Source organism: Neovison vison, chromosome X, assembly GCF_020171115.1.
Source record: "Neovison vison isolate M4711 chromosome X, ASM_NN_V1, whole genome shotgun sequence".
NCBI lineage: Eukaryota > Metazoa > Chordata > Mammalia > Carnivora > Mustelidae > Neogale > Neogale vison.
This window is the reverse complement of record NC_058105.1, coordinates 36,387,460-36,403,932: the sequence shown is the minus strand read 5'-3', so window position 1 is coordinate 36,403,932 and position 16,473 is coordinate 36,387,460. Positions and strand designations below refer to the sequence as shown.

General features: G+C 41.3%; 1 protein-coding gene across 1 annotated transcript in view; it reads right to left on the bottom strand.

The window, feature by feature from the left end:
• The window catches only part of TRPC5 (transient receptor potential cation channel subfamily C member 5), a 138,927-nt gene that overhangs the window by 33,053 nt on the left and 89,401 nt on the right, over nt 1–16,473 (bottom strand). The window contains exons 5-6 of the mRNA XM_044234456.1: nt 14,996–15,135; nt 9,594–9,916 (exon numbers count right to left, since the gene is read on the bottom strand). Of these exons, the coding sequence (XP_044090391.1) occupies nt 9,594–9,916; nt 14,996–15,135 (463 nt within the window). The remainder of the gene's footprint in view (nt 1–9,593; nt 9,917–14,995; nt 15,136–16,473) is intronic.

The window sequence follows — 16,473 nt, the reverse complement described above, 5'->3', positions numbered from 1 at the left end:
TTCTTTGTCTTTTTTAAAAAGATTTTTATTTATTTGAGAGAGATAGAGTGAGAGAGCAGGAGCAGAGGAAGAGGCAGAGGGAGAGGGAGAAGCAGGCTCCCCACTGAGCAGGGAGCCTGACGCAGGACTCAATCCCAGGACCCTGGGATGATGACCTGAGTTGAAGGCAGATAGATGCTTAACCGACTGAGTCACCCAGGCATCTTGTCTCATTTAACTTTCTTTGTAACATTTAAAACTCTCTAAAATTATAAGAAGTAATTTTTCATTTAAATGTTTATTTTCTGTCCATCCTCACTAGAATGTAAACTCTAGGAGGGCAGAGACATACAGCTACTCTGTACCTGGCCCATGATAGGCACTGGATCATACTTGTTGAATAAATGAATGAATACTTATTAGCTATTACTATTACTGTTCTCAGTGGATTCAAGTCTAGAAGACTCCAGTCCCATTGACAACTGCCCAGCCAGTAGGCAGCACCGTGGGGCTAGTCATTTTGATGAAGGCTGTGCTCTGTCTGCACTGGCCTGACTCTCATGGAGTCTCTTTCAGGGCTGTCTGGGCAACATGCACGTGGCCCTTTTCAACCAGTTGCATGGCTCTTCTCTTTATCATCATAGGTAACTTCCATGATTTTTCCAGCATCACCTGGATAGCCTAGAAGGAAGAAATTTGTTTTTTTTATCTGATGAAGATAAGTGCCGGCTGGTGAAGCATTTGAGGAATCAAAAGTAAGATGAGAGATTGGAGTTCAGGGGGCCGGTTGGCACAAGAACCAGAATATGGCAAGTCAGACTTAGCACAGGACCCGAATTTCTAGGAGAGACTAAAAGTCAGGGCCAGGAAATGCAGTGCATTACAGAGCCAGGCAGCGGATTAAAAATGGGAAAGATACGGGGCTCAGGAGTCTGCTTCGACTAAGATGGCACAACCAGGATGTGCCAGGGGCCACCTGAAATCAGGACAGGTGGGAGGCCAGCAATGGCACAAGCAGCTGGCTGGTAGCTGGAGAGCAGAAGCCAGGGTGGGTGTGTTTCAGAAAAACAGAAAGGAATTGCAGAAAATTGGAAAGGTAGTTTGAAAAACCAGGGTCTCTGGAAGTTGAATGACCTCGAGCATAGAAAACATTCAGTAAGGGGCGCCTGGGTGGCTCAGGTGGTTTAGTGTACGCCTTCAACTCAGGTCGTAACTCCAGGGTCCAGGGATCGAGCAGTCATGTCATCCTGGATTTCACATGCCCATTCTGCAGTTCCCCAGGCTTGCAATTTCTTATTCTATCATGCATTTCCTAAGCTTCTAACTCTGGATGGAATGCGCCTGCCATCCTCCCAACTTCTAGCTTCCACTTTCATCCTGCCTCCTTCTTTGCCCACCTCTTATTTGTCCTGCCCTGCCTCTTTCCTTATGAGGCTGGGTTAGATGCCCTTCTTTTGTTTTCCCACAGTACCTTAGCCTGATTCCACAAAGGCATATATCACAGTGTCACATATATCACAGTGACAGTATAGGAGAGTGGCTAAGAGCAAACTTTTAGACTTCTGCCCTTATCAACTGTTTGATTGGAAAGCTTAAATACCTTCAAACTTCAAGTTTCCTCATCTCTAAAATGGTTTTTTAAAATTTAATTTTATTTTCTCAGTGTTCCAAGATTTATTGTTTACGAACACCACACCATAGTTTATCAGAAGGATAAATACTAATTACTAACATTTACTGTGCCCTTATTATGTGCCAGCCACTATACTAAGTGCTTTGCTTGTCTTGTAATGTTTGATTCTTGGAATAACCCTACGAAATAGCTACTATTTATTTATTTATTTTTTTAGATAAGAAACTAAAGCGAAGAGTGGGCACACTGGTAGGAAGTGGCATAGGTAGGATTTGCACCAGGCTCTTTTGGTCCTGGAGCCCACATGCTTAACCACTTTTCCCCATTACATAAGATACCATATATGATGCACTAGGCACAGTGTTTGGCATAGGCTTTAAAAATGGCAACTGTTTTGCCGAAACAAATACTTCATTCCATGTTAATAAAAAATGGCAGCTATTCTAATTGTTTACTCATATTCTTCATTAGACTATGAACTTCTTGAGGATAAGGACACCCTCTTAGTATCCTCATTGGTTGGCACATAGCAGTTGCTGAATACATGTTTGTTGAATAAATCTGTTAACGATGATGGGAGAAGTACCCATGGGAGAAGTATTAAGGAAAGTACAAATAACTGGCACCCTCCTGTGATAAGAGTAGCAGGAAGGCTATGAACTTAAAATAGGGGGAAAAGCAGGAGACAATTAACAACAATATTTAAAACCTGGCCAGAAACATAAAGAACCCTTGATGGGGACTGAGTTTGTATCCATGCAATAAGATGGGACAATATGGGCTGAATGTTGGGTAGAGAAATCTCTACTGATTGATTAGGAATAGCCACAAATGAATGGAGTTGGTCTACGAGGAGTCCCAAGTGAACTGCTCTGTCACTGCTACGACCTGCTATGGCTTTGTATGTATTCGTGATTATTTCAAGTTTCCACAAATTTTGTGTAACTTCACCAAACGAGTCTTACACCTGCATCCCTGGATAAAAGAACAGACTGCAGCTTGTATGCCTGGATTGAAATCCCGACTCTGCCACTTACAATCTGTGTGACTGGAGACAACCTGTGTAACTGCTTTGTACCCTAATTTCTCTATCTGTAAAATGGGCAATAGTAATAATGCCTACCTTATAGCATGGTTATGAGGATTAAATGAGTTAATTCATGTAAAGCTCATTTGTACTAGTGTCTAGACATAACATTCAGTAAATATTAGATGCTTTCATGATTATTGTCAACCTTCACATTTCTTTATTGTCTTTATAGATTATCATTCATTTGGATATCTAGTTGTACATAGCTGCAACCAGAGTGTGTACAATTTTTGTGTTTTTAAGAGTTACACATTTGGGGTATGTTACTTTTTGTGTATATATAGAATCTGCATGTGTATCATTTTAATAGCTGCCCAATATTCCACCCAGTGAATATCAAGCCTGTCTTGACATTTTTATCAATGCTTTTGATAAGAATATATGGCAGGCTTCTAAGATCTTCAGATGATACAAGACTGGGAGCGATAACTTAATAGATGGGATGACAAGACCAATATTCAAAAAGGTTTCAAAAGCATGGAGCAATGGGCTGGAACTAACAAGAGGAAATTTAATAGGGATCAATGTAAAGCTTTGTTCTTGGGCCAAGTGCCCAAATTCAGGATGAGGGATGTAGGAGAAATGCCAAGGATTTTCTCTGACAGCAAGCTAAAAGTGGATCAGCAGAGTGATACTGTGCTAAGTGCTTTGCATGTGTTAATATTTGATTCTCAGATCTTCAGTATGGCCAGATACTTCAGCCATATGAGTAGGGACAGTGCAGAGGTAAATCTAGATTGAAGATAGGATGGGCATATCGAACATCATTATGTCTTAGGCCTCTGTGGTAGGTACCAGGCTTCTAAAGTGGGGTAATCTCAGTCTGGTGGGTGAAAGAGTGAACAACGACTAACATACAAGTTATTTTGTCACAGAGATGTGCTTAGAATGCCATAGGAAACAAACAGAGAAGGAGACTGTAACTGAGAGTGGGGTTAGAATGGGTAAGAAGAGACTTAGAAGAGCAGGTTATTTTTCAGCAGAGGCTTGAAAGATGGGTTAGAGTTTTCCAGGCTGGCCAGGTGGGGATGGGCATTCCAGCCAGGCAGAGGGAATGGTGTGGGATGTGCAAAGGCCCATAGGCCAAGATGATTTCCTGTAGTTGGGAAGAACAAAGGTGTTGTCTATGGGGAAGAGGAGTGAGAGGCTGGAAAGGTGGGGTCCAGATTATCAAGGTCCTGTGTGTTATGGTAAAGAAGTGGATTTTACACTGGGAAGATTTCAATACCTGGCAGGCATGAAGCTGGGTGGTAAAAGGGTAAGACTGGTGTTTAGGAAGAAACTTCTGTGAGGCAGGTGGGAAATTGTTTGGAGGATAAAGACGACTGGAAGCGGGGAGACCGGTAGGTGGGTGGGGGGGTGGGGGGTAAGGGATGGGGGTGGGGATATGTGCGCATGTGTGTACGTGTGCGCACCCACGCACGCACACGTGCACGCGCGCGCACCCACGTGCACTCATGAGCGCGCATATGCGTAAAGGCTAAATTCAAGAGAGATTTACCGAGTTCAGCTGCAGGACTTGGTGAGAGACTGGACGAGTTGCGGACGGAAGAGGGTAAGAGTCATAAATGACTTCTAGGATTCTGGCTGGTGGCATTTAATAAGATGAGGAATTGAAGGGGAAATAGATTTGGGGTGGGGATATGGAGATAACGGAATTTAGCTGTGGACATTTTGTGCTTGAATCGCCGGGGGCACAGCCATGTGCGTTCGGGAGGTATCTGGAATTGAGGGCTGGAACCTCAGAAGGAGACATAAGATAGGCAAGTTAGCTTCTTGCCACTTCCACAGTTTTTCTATCGCAGGTTCTGTGCCCTCAGAATGCTGATGCTTTCCCGGTTGCTTCTCTCAATAGTAGATGAAGGCGAGGTGTCCCCAGGATGGAGTACTAGACTTAAAACTGCCGATAGTATGGTCATGTGGTTGTCAGTAAGGATGGTGAGGTCTTCCTGAAATGTGTGCCTGGGAAAAATATCTTTTTTTTTTCTTTTTTCTTTGTTTTTTTTTTTTTTTTTTTTTTTTTTAAAGCCAAAGAATAGCAAAGGCGTCTCTGGAGAATCGGAAGGAAACGGATGACAATAAGCCGATGGCATAGTTTATGTCAGATATATAAATGAGCTTGCTTTCTCTTTGTCTTAAAAGATGAGTTTTCCTGATGCTCTGACGAAATAGTGTATATTTTAGCAGGTATTATAAATGCCGGAGTTGAGGTGTTTAAAGGAAAATGTTAAGCTGAGCCAGACTTCCATGGAGGAAAAAAATCAACACCTAGAAGAAAAGTTGAGGTGGTATTACTGCTGATTTGGCTCCAGCACGACAACGCTTCTTTATACCTGATGCCCCAAGGTATAATTTTGAGTGTGCCAGGTCCCCATTCTTGTTTATTGTCCCTGCTGGGCAAGTGATGGGAGCAGAATGTAAGTTGGCAACAGGGGTATTAATAATGACTATACAAATTTGCAAGAAGGCATTTCATAAACGTCTTTAACAGAGTTTACATGAAAGGGCAATTGACAGGGGACCTGGCCTCCTGGAAGGCACCTCACATTCAGGTGTTCAGTTCTGTTGCACACTTTGATGTGAACAAATGCAGCCTCTTGGTGCTCAAACTACCACAGCATTGCTCTTCATATTGAAAACAGGTTGATAGGAGTTCTGCCTCTAGAGTAATGCAGGAGAGGAAGCAGGGCCTAGCCAAGAGGCACTAGCAGGGTGACCAGTTGCGTTACACATTCCTGGCTGGCTTAACCAAAAATCCCACTCTTTTCTCACCGACTCATTTGACTTCTTTTTTTTTCCCTTTCACATGAGTGCCATTTCCCCATGCAAGATTTTCCCTTGAGTTCTGGGAAAAGAGGCAGGGGGTGTGGCCTAGTGGAGGGGGTGGGGACTGAAAATGGACAGTGGAATGAGTCAGCATTTTTCAAACTCTGTTCATTGGTACATCATCCTGGCCAATGCATTTGGGGTAATCTTTCCTTACATCGTGGATTCACAATGAAGTACCTAAGAAGACCCGCAGTTAAGAAATTCTTTAAAATTTGTCCTAGCATTTCCAAAAGTCAATGGATCATATTTATGTGTCTTAACATCCCCATGAACTGTGGTTATTTATAACCCATTTTAGGAAATGCTGCTAGAAACAAATAATAGGTGTAGGCAACATAGCATTGTTTTTTCCCCTTTTTATTGGTGCAACTTGGGGGTGAGCAGAAACTCATTTTTTCCTCTGGTCTTTGTTACTGAACACATTTCTAGGACATCTGAATTGTGTGGCACTGAACTGCCTTAGTTTATAGGATTAAGGGGAAAAAATGTAGTTTAGTTTTTTTGTTTTGTTTTGTTTTAGTTTTTTTTTTTGTTTTTTTTTTTTAGTTTAGTTTGATGACTAAAACCCTCTCATGAGCTTGGGGTCATTACTGTAAATACCAGTGTTGAGTGGCACTTTCCAGAACTGGGGGGGTTGAGATGGACATGTTACAGGACACTGAGTCTAGGGTAAGCCCAGGACCTCTCTTGGAATCTAACAAATTTCCTATCGTGTTCTTATTTTCTTCTTGTTTGTTTCCCCTAACAGTGATTTGTCGGAAAAATAACAGGAGGCTTGAAGGTCCTCAGGAAGGAGACGTTGAGTTTACAAAGAAAAGGTACACAAACTCCATGTGTCTGGCAGCAGTGGACTCATGGACAGCTTCATGAGCTGCCTCCTTGTGTCTCAAATGGGAAAAGGGAGACATTTCTGATCCATGCTAGGGGAGCTAAACTAATCCCAGAAGGTGAACTGATTCTAATCTTGCCTTCAGCCTGTCCCATCTCTAGCTTACTCCTATGAAAGGACATATAGATGTCACTGGGAGGTGCTCATGAGCTTTAATTGTAAGCCCTGTCTATGCTCTGCTTTGGCCTATGGCCCAGAGAATTTGTCCCTCCCAACATTCCATCTTCTATTCCACACTGTGTGGACTCAGGCAGTCATACTGGTTCTTATGAAGCATGCCCCATCAATATTGCTTGAAGGGTGGATTTGCATGTGTTCTGTTTTGGAATACTAGGTAGGAGAAATGCTCCCCAGTAGGATGTAATGTCCATCCCCACAGTGCAATCAGGCAAAAGGGATGCAACCACTTTGCATAAGGCCTGTTCAAACATACCAGTTCTCCTATAAACTTTTACCTTAATTCCATCAACTCCTATGGTCTTACCTCCAGTCTCTATTAGGATTTCACTGACAGGCGTTGGTTTTGTAATACTAGATAGGGGAGGTTTTCCTCAGCCAGACATAATATCCATTCCCATAAAAACATTTAGGTAAAGGAGACACAGGGTTTTTACATAAAGCCTGTTCAAACATTCTAACTTTTATGATCCTATTGACACTTACATTTTTAAAATAAGATTTTATTTATTTATTTGAGAGGGAGAGAATGAGAGACAGAGAGAGAGAACACAAGAGGGGAAAAGTCAGAGGGAGAAGCAGACTCCCCGCTGAGCAGGGAGCCCGATGTGGGACTCTATCCCGGGACTCCAGGATCATGACCTGAGCTGAAGGTAGTCGCTTAACCAACTGAGCCACTCAGGTGTCCTGATGCTTACATTTTTAATTTTTTACTTCTTTTTAAGTAAGCTCTACACCCAGCATGGGGCTTGAACTCATGATCTTGAGATCAAGAGTCATGTGCTTTATATACTGAGCCATCCAGGTGTCCCTATCCTTACATTTTTATATTTTCTCAATCTAACTGTAGCCTGAGTCAGGGCATCACCAAGGGGTTTTGGTATTACAGTTAAGAGGAGTTCTGTATGAATGAGTCCAGAAACTTCTCTTTTCCACCCTCTAACCATTTTACTTACTGTTGTACAGAAGACTTTGGGTTCCCAGCTAGAGTTTGAGCCAAGGAACCCTGGCCTTTTTGTCAATCTTTAACTTATTTTGTCCAAACACTGCCCCAAATGATTGCTGGTTAGGTTTCTCATTGTAATTTTTGCCTGCTGGCTTTTTAAAGTTCTCCAAACTGGGATAAATAAAGTAGACTTGTTTTGGGCCCTTTAATGTTGGGGGACCAGTATGGAGTCCCTTTGACCATCCAAACCTTTGGGAGTGTTGTGTTAAAGTCTTTACTTTAACCCTGTCAAAGTCTGTTTTATTCATCTCAGTTCTTAATAACCACCCAAAGATTTCCATCCTGTGGGATGAGTCCTGGGACTCTTCTCTGTTTCCTCTTTGTTTTGTTCCTTTCAATATTTGCTTTATTCACCTTATTCCTTAAGAACTGTTTAAAAGCTTCCACTTTGTGGCCTTTTCCTATTCTAAAGTTAATTAACCTAATGTTTTTATTAAGACCCACGAGAGAAAGCTGAGACATCAAATTGCAAAGGTTTCCAGAGTGTTTTTTGGTTTTGCAGCAGTAAGGTTATATGGGGTGCCTGTGTGAAAGAGGCTTCTTAACCACAGCATTTACTATGACCTGAGTAATGGGGGCATATTCAGCAGGCAGATTTCTCAGTCATCTTGAAGTCATTTCCATGTATCTTGTATAGGAAGCATGTCAGCGGCTTCATCTGGGGTATTCCACTTGGCATTGATAGGGGGAATTGAGAAGTGCCCCCTCTCAGGGTAAACATGCCCTACAGGGGCTTTTATCCAGTTAACTGGGCTGGTCATTCCCTTGGGAATAGCCTCCTTTGTATCTGGATCACATATAGTCATCTGTGATTGTTTAGTCATTGTTTGGGTCCTGTATCAACCCAAACATGCCCTTCCACTCTACAGTATTCAAAATTAAAGGCACAGCTCCTAAATTGGTTACTCTCATAATCTGTTTTACTAAAGGGTCTTCAGGAAGCTGATGATATCCACAAAATGAAAACAATTCCTTCATACTGAATTCTCTGGTTTCAGTAGTTTCTTAATTTTGCTGTCCCCCACACTGACCACCTTCTTGGTGACCAGAGTCTTAGAGGGACCTTCTGTTGTCCTCTACAATTTTTACCTTGAGGGGTGACTTTGGGTCTAGTGGTCCAAAATCAGACTGACCCAAATCTGTGAGCTTCCATGCCTTCTCCAGACACCCTATTGTCCCCAAATCCCCATGTGCTCACCAGTCTGTAAGCTCTCCAAAACCTGTCCTTTAAGGTTTTTGTGGAGGCTTCATTGAATAGTCATGATTGATTAGATTCATTGGCCACTGGTTAAATTAAACTCAGTCTTCAGCTCCTCTCCCTTCCCTGGTGCTTGAGGGGTGGGACTGAAGGTTTCAACCCTTTAGTCACTTAAGGTTGATTCCCCTGGCCACCAGCCTCCATCCTTAGGTTGTTGTCCTAAAGTCACCTTCTTAACACAACAAAGGACACCTTTGTCAGTCTTGGCCCTTAGGAAATTCCAAGGCTTTTAGGAGCTCTGTGCCAGAAACAGGAAAGCCAAATATACATTTCTTATCATACATCATAATATCCCAGTCTACATTAAGATATTCTTGCATCCCTCCTTTTTCTTTGTTCTTGATTCAGAATATGTAATTTAGCTTTGGTAATCACTCGTTCAGAGGAATAGCCTTGCTCTTTCATTTCCTTGGTTAGTGATGCTTTTAAGAGTGAGGAATTATTTACCCCCTTTTCAAAGATTTTTTTAAAAATATGAGATGCTACCAAAATTGTTTAGAACTAGCTCTTTAGAGGAGTTCCTGGGAGCCCATGTATGTGTCTCTTCTCTCACCTAACTGCTTCCTCTCTTAGTCTTCTATAGTGAGAAGAAGGTTTCTATAGCGAGAAATCCTTTGGGTTGATCCATATGTAAGCTTTGTGTGGACTGTCAAGAAACAGTGATAAAGCTATGGACTGAAAATAGAGCAAAGAAAGAGAAAGCAGAAAAAGGCCGGGGGGGGGGGGTCTTACGTGGAGAAGGCATTATTCTGTTTCTCACATCGGATTCCCTTGCAGTTGTTTGGCTCATCGATCGCTCTGGTCTCATAATAAAAGTAAAGCTGGTTCAATCCATTGGCAAAAGCCAGCAGTACTAGGCAGTAGATAAAGAGGAATTTGAGGATATCAAGCAGCATGCGCCCCAAAGAGATCTGCAGAGGTCCTAAGTGGGAGTTGGCTGTGAACAGGGATATGAGACGCAACGAACTTAAAATGTTGGATATTGCAAAGAGCGCTTCTGCAATCAGGGTCGGGTGCCACATTTCCCATTCTTCCCTTGGACGAGAACCATTATACTGCAAGAAACAAGTACACAAGGTGAGAGGTACAGTGAGCATTTATAGAATTTTTTCTTCTTTTCTCCTGTCTAGTACCCAAACAAAGCCACTAAAGTAAGCATCAAGCATTCATTTATACAACAGGCCTTGTGCATGGCACTGTTTGTCTCCCTTCCCCATCCAATCAATATATGATGTTAATAACTCTTTTCCTCCCACTCTCACCCAAATATATTCCCTGCATATACACAGAGAAAAATGAATTTTGAAGCAATCATCTGGAGCAACCACCTGTGGTTTATCCACAGACATTTTCTAACTCTGAGTTTACCAGATTGTTGGGGAGAGTCACTGGAACAGAGCCATCGGTATACCCAAGGTAGTGGGGACAAATTACTCTGCTTCCTAATGAGATTTCAAATCAGATTTACCTCCCCAGTCCTCCATTTCCTTCTGAGTACCACAGACAACTTGTAGTTACTGAAGGATGAGGGATAGGTTCTGCCTCCTCGGTGTGCAGTGTTCATCCTGCCTTCCTTGCTGACTCAGAGTTTGGGGCTGCTAGAGCAACCTTAGAGGGCCATTACTCAGTTTTCTGTTGGATTTTAGCAGTCTGTAATGTATTTCATTCTATTACAAATAGCATGTAAGCCTTCCAGGTAGTGAATTTAGTACTGCTCCACATGGTGGTGTAGGCATGTATTTTATAGTTCCTTTGACAGCCCTACAAGTCCACATGTCCTTCTAGTACAAATGAAGAGCCAGGGGGTTGAAGGAGAGGAAGAGCCAGTATTTCTGGGGTTGGTTACCCATTTTTCAGCCCCGTTCTGGACTTCCAGCTCCTGGAACGTTAGGATCAGCTTTATAGAAAGATAGCTTCACTGTGAGGCCTTATATCCGATTTGGGCTCTGTTAACTTAAAACTGCCTGTATCTCTCCATTTCACCGTAAAATGAGGATAGTATCTACTCCTGTCCACTGCACAGGTTTGTGATTATGTGTCCATATGTGAGAGAGTATGTACTCCATAAGGAGAGATGTTATAGAAATACAGGAATTTGCTTATTACCTTCCCCAAGACAGAAGTAGATTTTGCCTGGAATTCAATCCAAAGCATATTGCCTTGAGCTCTCATCTAAATATCACAATTTCTCAGGACTAAATGTAAACAACTTTTCTGAGAAAATGTTGCATTGGGGGCCAAATTATATTGTTAGCATTTCTAAACTGTGGTTCAGTTCCAACAACTGACAAAACTGGTGTTGTTAAAATCATTTGTGTGTATCCAATATTCTTCTCTGTCAGAGGAGTTGAGAGAAACCTTGCCACCCTTGTGCTTCCGTTTCAGATGAACTTTAGGTAGATAATCTGTTTTATATACTCTTGGCCAAATCTTATATCTCTGCATTTTTCCTTCCCAAAATAACAGCACCAAAAATATCTCACATTGGCTGCATCGCTGTGAGGGGTGGGTATCTTCAGGCCTATTTTACAAGTGGGAGAACTGAAATCCAGGTAGCAGAGTGACTTGCTTCTCGTCACACAGCAAGCTGGTGGCAGAGCCAGGCCTAAAGTTGTGATCTCAACACACTTGGTCTAGTATTATCTCTATTAAATATTCACTCAAATGATAGTTGGTATCACAGCATATATGTTGATGAGTCTTTAGAAGTTCTGAGCTCTGAGACATGGAGATATTAATAATGAAACAGACCTATATTTTAGAACTAGATATTATCAACTGGAACCTGCACAGCTCTTAATTCAGGATTTTCCTCCCTCTATAATCACAGCTGTAAGCACAGGGAAGTCTGGTGCCCGGGGGACAGTGAATCTGGATTTGTAGAACATTCAGAAATATGAAAAAGGATTCTTACGGCAAATCTGTGTTTTACATCTTTACCTTTGGAGGAAGATATTATAGAATATGAAAGCAAGGAATAAACTTGGAGATCTTTTAGTGTCAAGGTCAGCAAAACTTTTTCTGTCAAGGGCCAGATAGCAGAAATTTTTGGTTAGTGGGTTATATGGTCCCTTTTACAGCTACTCAACTCCTCATTGTAGAAATAATAGGGAATACGTGAACATATGGATATGGCAGCCCACCAAATTTGGTTTGCAGACCATAGTTTGATGGCCCATGATCTAACACAAGTTGTTTGCAAATTGTGTTCCTTGAAGCCTGAAGGTTTAGTAGAAGCATTTTGTAGCCGCTCTGGGAGCCAAAGAAAAGGCTTGGAAGATTGATTCCTCAATCCAAATTCAATGTTTGAGCTCTCTCATATATTGAAGTTTTGAATAAGTTTTAGCTTCAAGATATGGTTTCATGGAAAAAGTTAAAAGGCTGACAGCCACTGATTTAGTCCAATCTGCTTATTTTGCAGAGGCAGAATCTTAGGCTCAAGGAGGTAGAAGGATGACCTATGGTAATCTAGATTGTATCAGAACAAGGATTACATTCAGGTTTCCTGATTCTTTACGTAGTGATACTAGGAGGCAAGTAATTTTTCTTATATTCTTTGAGATAGAATCCAGATTGAAAATTGACTTCCATGTCTTTCAAAGGGGTATAAATTGGAGTCTGTCATTTCAGAAGCCAAATATGAAGAGGGCCAGCCTAAGGTAGGGCCTTAATAATAATAAGGACGGAGTGGGAGATTGTGTCTTCTGCCACGTCCTGGATGAAGAAAGGGCCATAACTCAATGGGTATCAAAGTTCAGATAAGGTGGTCTTGGGATAAATCTAGGTGGTACTATCCTAGAAGACACAAGGATAATATTCTCCATTTGTAGGATTATCTGGGGGTCACTGAGGGCCGATGTTATGTGTATTTGTTCCTTTTGAGTACTTTGGTATGTGCCTTGCATTTTGGTTTCTGTTGTTGCAGACCACTTGCAGTGGAATATATATATATATATATATATATATATATATATATATATAGTTGATATTTTTATATATTGATACATATATCTCATTGACTATTGTTTTTGCTCTAATAAAGGATCTTCTCTAAGAACAGCTTATCCCATGGCATTTCTGTACCCCCTTAGTACAACAGTGACCAGAAATGGTTCAAGGGGCATGGGTACCAGCTTTTGTGGCTTTACCTCATAGAGGTTGTCTCAGCCTACTTGGAGAAGTTCCTCTCAGACTAGTATGCATCTATGGATGAGTAGACCAGACTGACCATTTGCAGTTTCTCATTGCAAATCCAAATCTGCATGTGGCATGCCTTGCTTCATAAATTCTCCTTCTTTTTTTTTTTTTTTTTGAGAAGAACTCCAATTTTGTGGCAGTTGTTTCCTTTGGGTTAAGTATTTATCAGTTGCGAGGTATTTATTCAGCTTAGTATAGTTGATTTATCTTTCCACTATGTGATGGGGGAATTTCTAGCTCCTTGAAATCCCTGCCAGTGAAATTGAATAGGTTATAAAATTAGCTAATGTTGGGAATCTATAGACACATGTTTATATCCCAAGAGTAAATCCTTTTCTTGATCATTTATTCTAAATTCTCCTGTTTAAGCAAAACCCACCAGTTTCTAGATTGATAATCTGTTGTCCTTCCTGTAAATAAGTACCACTTCCAAAGGAAGAGTATTTTTTCCCAAGGCAAACAGTGTTACTTAGTCAGCAGAGTGCCAAAATCACATGGATTTCATCCAGGCACGTTAACCAGAGAGATTCAAACATTTTCCTCACCAGCTTTTTCTTGTAAGAAAGTTGTAAGTATGTGTTAAATGATCACCACAAGTATAAGGCATACTCTTTGGCTTTTTTCAAAAATGTTTCATGACTGCATTCAATATTCATGTTCCACATAACTAGCTCCCAAGGTCCTCAAATTTATACAATATGCATATTAAGGATATAAAAATAAGTTGTTGGAGATTTGGGGGACAGCCATATTCCCATTCTAAAACTCCTTAATGTGGGAGTTAGTGCCAAAAAGCATGACTGACTAGACAATCTTGGAGACTGAATTGTCAGCTTTTCCTCATGCTGGAGGAGTTCAACTTAGGGTAGAAGGAGCCAGCTATTCTATCATCTAATGAGCACCAAATCTGAACCTAGAGCCTGGGACTAACCAATATGAGATGTTGGACATGAGTTATTTTTCAGGATAATTTAGGTTGTACATTATGTGGGAAAAGCATTAAGATAACCTGTGTGTGCATGGAGCACTGGGTGTGGTGAAAAAATAATGAATACTGTTTTTCTGAAAATAAATAAATTGGAAAAAAAAAAAGAATCACGGACAAGGGAGGGAAAAAAAAAAAAGATAACCTGTGTGTGTGTGTGTGCGCGCGCGCGCGCACGTGTGTGTGTGTGCATGTGCACGTATTCAATATCTGAATTGGTAGAGAGGCATAGGTTGAGTGATACTCAAAAAGCTGGATTTATAACAGCTTGAGTGATCATCCTGGAGCTGGAAATAATAAGGGAGGGAGAGATGATTAAAGATCTCTGTCTCCCGCAGTGAAGTTTCTAGGGTTCCCCTACCTGTCATATGAGGAACACTTGAGGGAAGTGTGAATACTTAGCTTTGAGAAGAGTCAAATCAGCAAGTTAGGGAGAGATGGCTTCACACTGCAAGCACTATTCAGAAAAAGGAACAGCTTTGTTCTGTTTGACCCCACAGGGAAGAAAGATTATTAATGGATGTGTCATAGGGAAAATAATATTAGAAAAACGTAAAATAGCACTTGTTAATGAAGTGGCAAGTGTTGATGGAGGTTTTCGGAGATTGTGAATTCAGTGTGTTTTCTGTCCCCTGACCTATGGAAACATCGGTGGATCATCTTGGCAAGGATACTGTAGAAAGGATTCAAACACTAACTGAGTGGGTGGGTGTGTGGCTGAAGATCCTTCTACTGTCAGAGTTTAAGAAGCTAAAGATTCATTTGCAAATTGCTCTATTCTTAAGTGGAAACTACTTACAAACTATTGAAAGAATGTCTATTTATATGGTACTTTCCTGCATGGATTGGACTGTCAAAGGCACTTTCCCCCTGAACTCTTCATGCTCCCCATGATAAAACTTAGTGTCACACAAATCATTGCATAAGAAAAATGGCAAACATTCCAGTTTACCTTGACATAGGCCACAATCTTCAATGAAATAGTTGCCAGGTAGAGTGAGTTCATTGCAAAATCCATCAGGTTCCACCAGTCATGGATATATTCAGTAAATCCACCATCCCACATTTCCTTAATCTCCCCCCAAATGAAACCTAAAAAATGGAGGCAAGAGGTTTATTTCTAGACAGGGTCAAAATAGTCATCATAGTCATCAGAGTAGGATTCCCCTGAGTAAAGACAGGCAAAAATAATGAATGAATTGAGATCACTGGAGTGAAGCCCCCAGAGATGATAATAATAATGTGCCTCTTTTTCTTTCCTGCGTCACTTCTCAGTTGTGGACTCACCAAACTTGATAGGCTTTACCCAAAGATGCTCATATGTTAAATTTTTCTGGATGCTACTCACTTTTAGCATTGCTATTATAGTTACTGGAATGCTGCTGCAATTTTGGGTGCTTGATTCCAACCTATTCCCATTTTGAAGTAGGAAATACACTAATTATGTTAATAAACTAGTGAGGTCAATATTATCCTGTAGTCCTTAGTTTCCACCATGTGCTGGAGGGAAAACTTAGTAAGTTTTGAGATGAACTAGCTAACTGCCAACTGAATTACTGGATGTTGAGGCTGACACTAGGCAATGGGGCCCAAAATAATTTAGAATACTCTTTTCTCCTTTCTCCTCTCATTGTGTGTGTGTGTGGGGGGGGTTCTGGAATTCTGACTGATGATGTAGATGTTTCTTGAATTTTGGACTTGAGAAGCCAGTAAAAGGTGTGGCTGTAGTCCAAGGCAGTGCTTCTCAGACTTTAAAGTGCATGTCAATCACCTGGGGATCATGTTGAAATTCAGATTCTGATTCCCTATGTACAGGGTGGGACTTGAGATTCTGTATGTCTAACAAGTTCCCAAGTGGTGATGCCGACATTGTTGATTTGGGAATTACAGTTTGAGTAGCAAGGATTTGGAGGATAGTAATGCATTGGAGGGTCCAATGCAATCTAGCCATGCTTGGAGACTACTGGTAAAGTTACTTTTACCATGAACTGTGTGAATTTCTCAGGTTCCCCTCCCGATTGTGGAATCATTACCCATATAGGATGTGGACCATGAATAAGCACTGGGATTCTGTGGGGTAGCCTCAAGAAAGCAACAGGTTCAAGTGCTCTTGAGTTATAGGAAGGGCATTGAATAGACTGATTAACACTTGCTCTGCCTAGCTTAGCTGAAACCCATTCTGACTGATACTTGGTTTTTCTTCCACACCAACTGACAGATAATTTCCTGTCCTTGAAGATGTTAGGTTAGCAGAATTAAGCCCTGGGTTCACTGTCAATCTCACTGTGGGCCAGGTAATACTAAGAGACTGGGGTCTGGGGAAGAAGGAACTACATTTCTGAGACTCCCAACAAAAGGCTTCCCTATGGCACAAAGAAAAGATGTCCTAATTCAGGGCTGGTCCATTTGCCTGTTCCAGTACTTACTGTC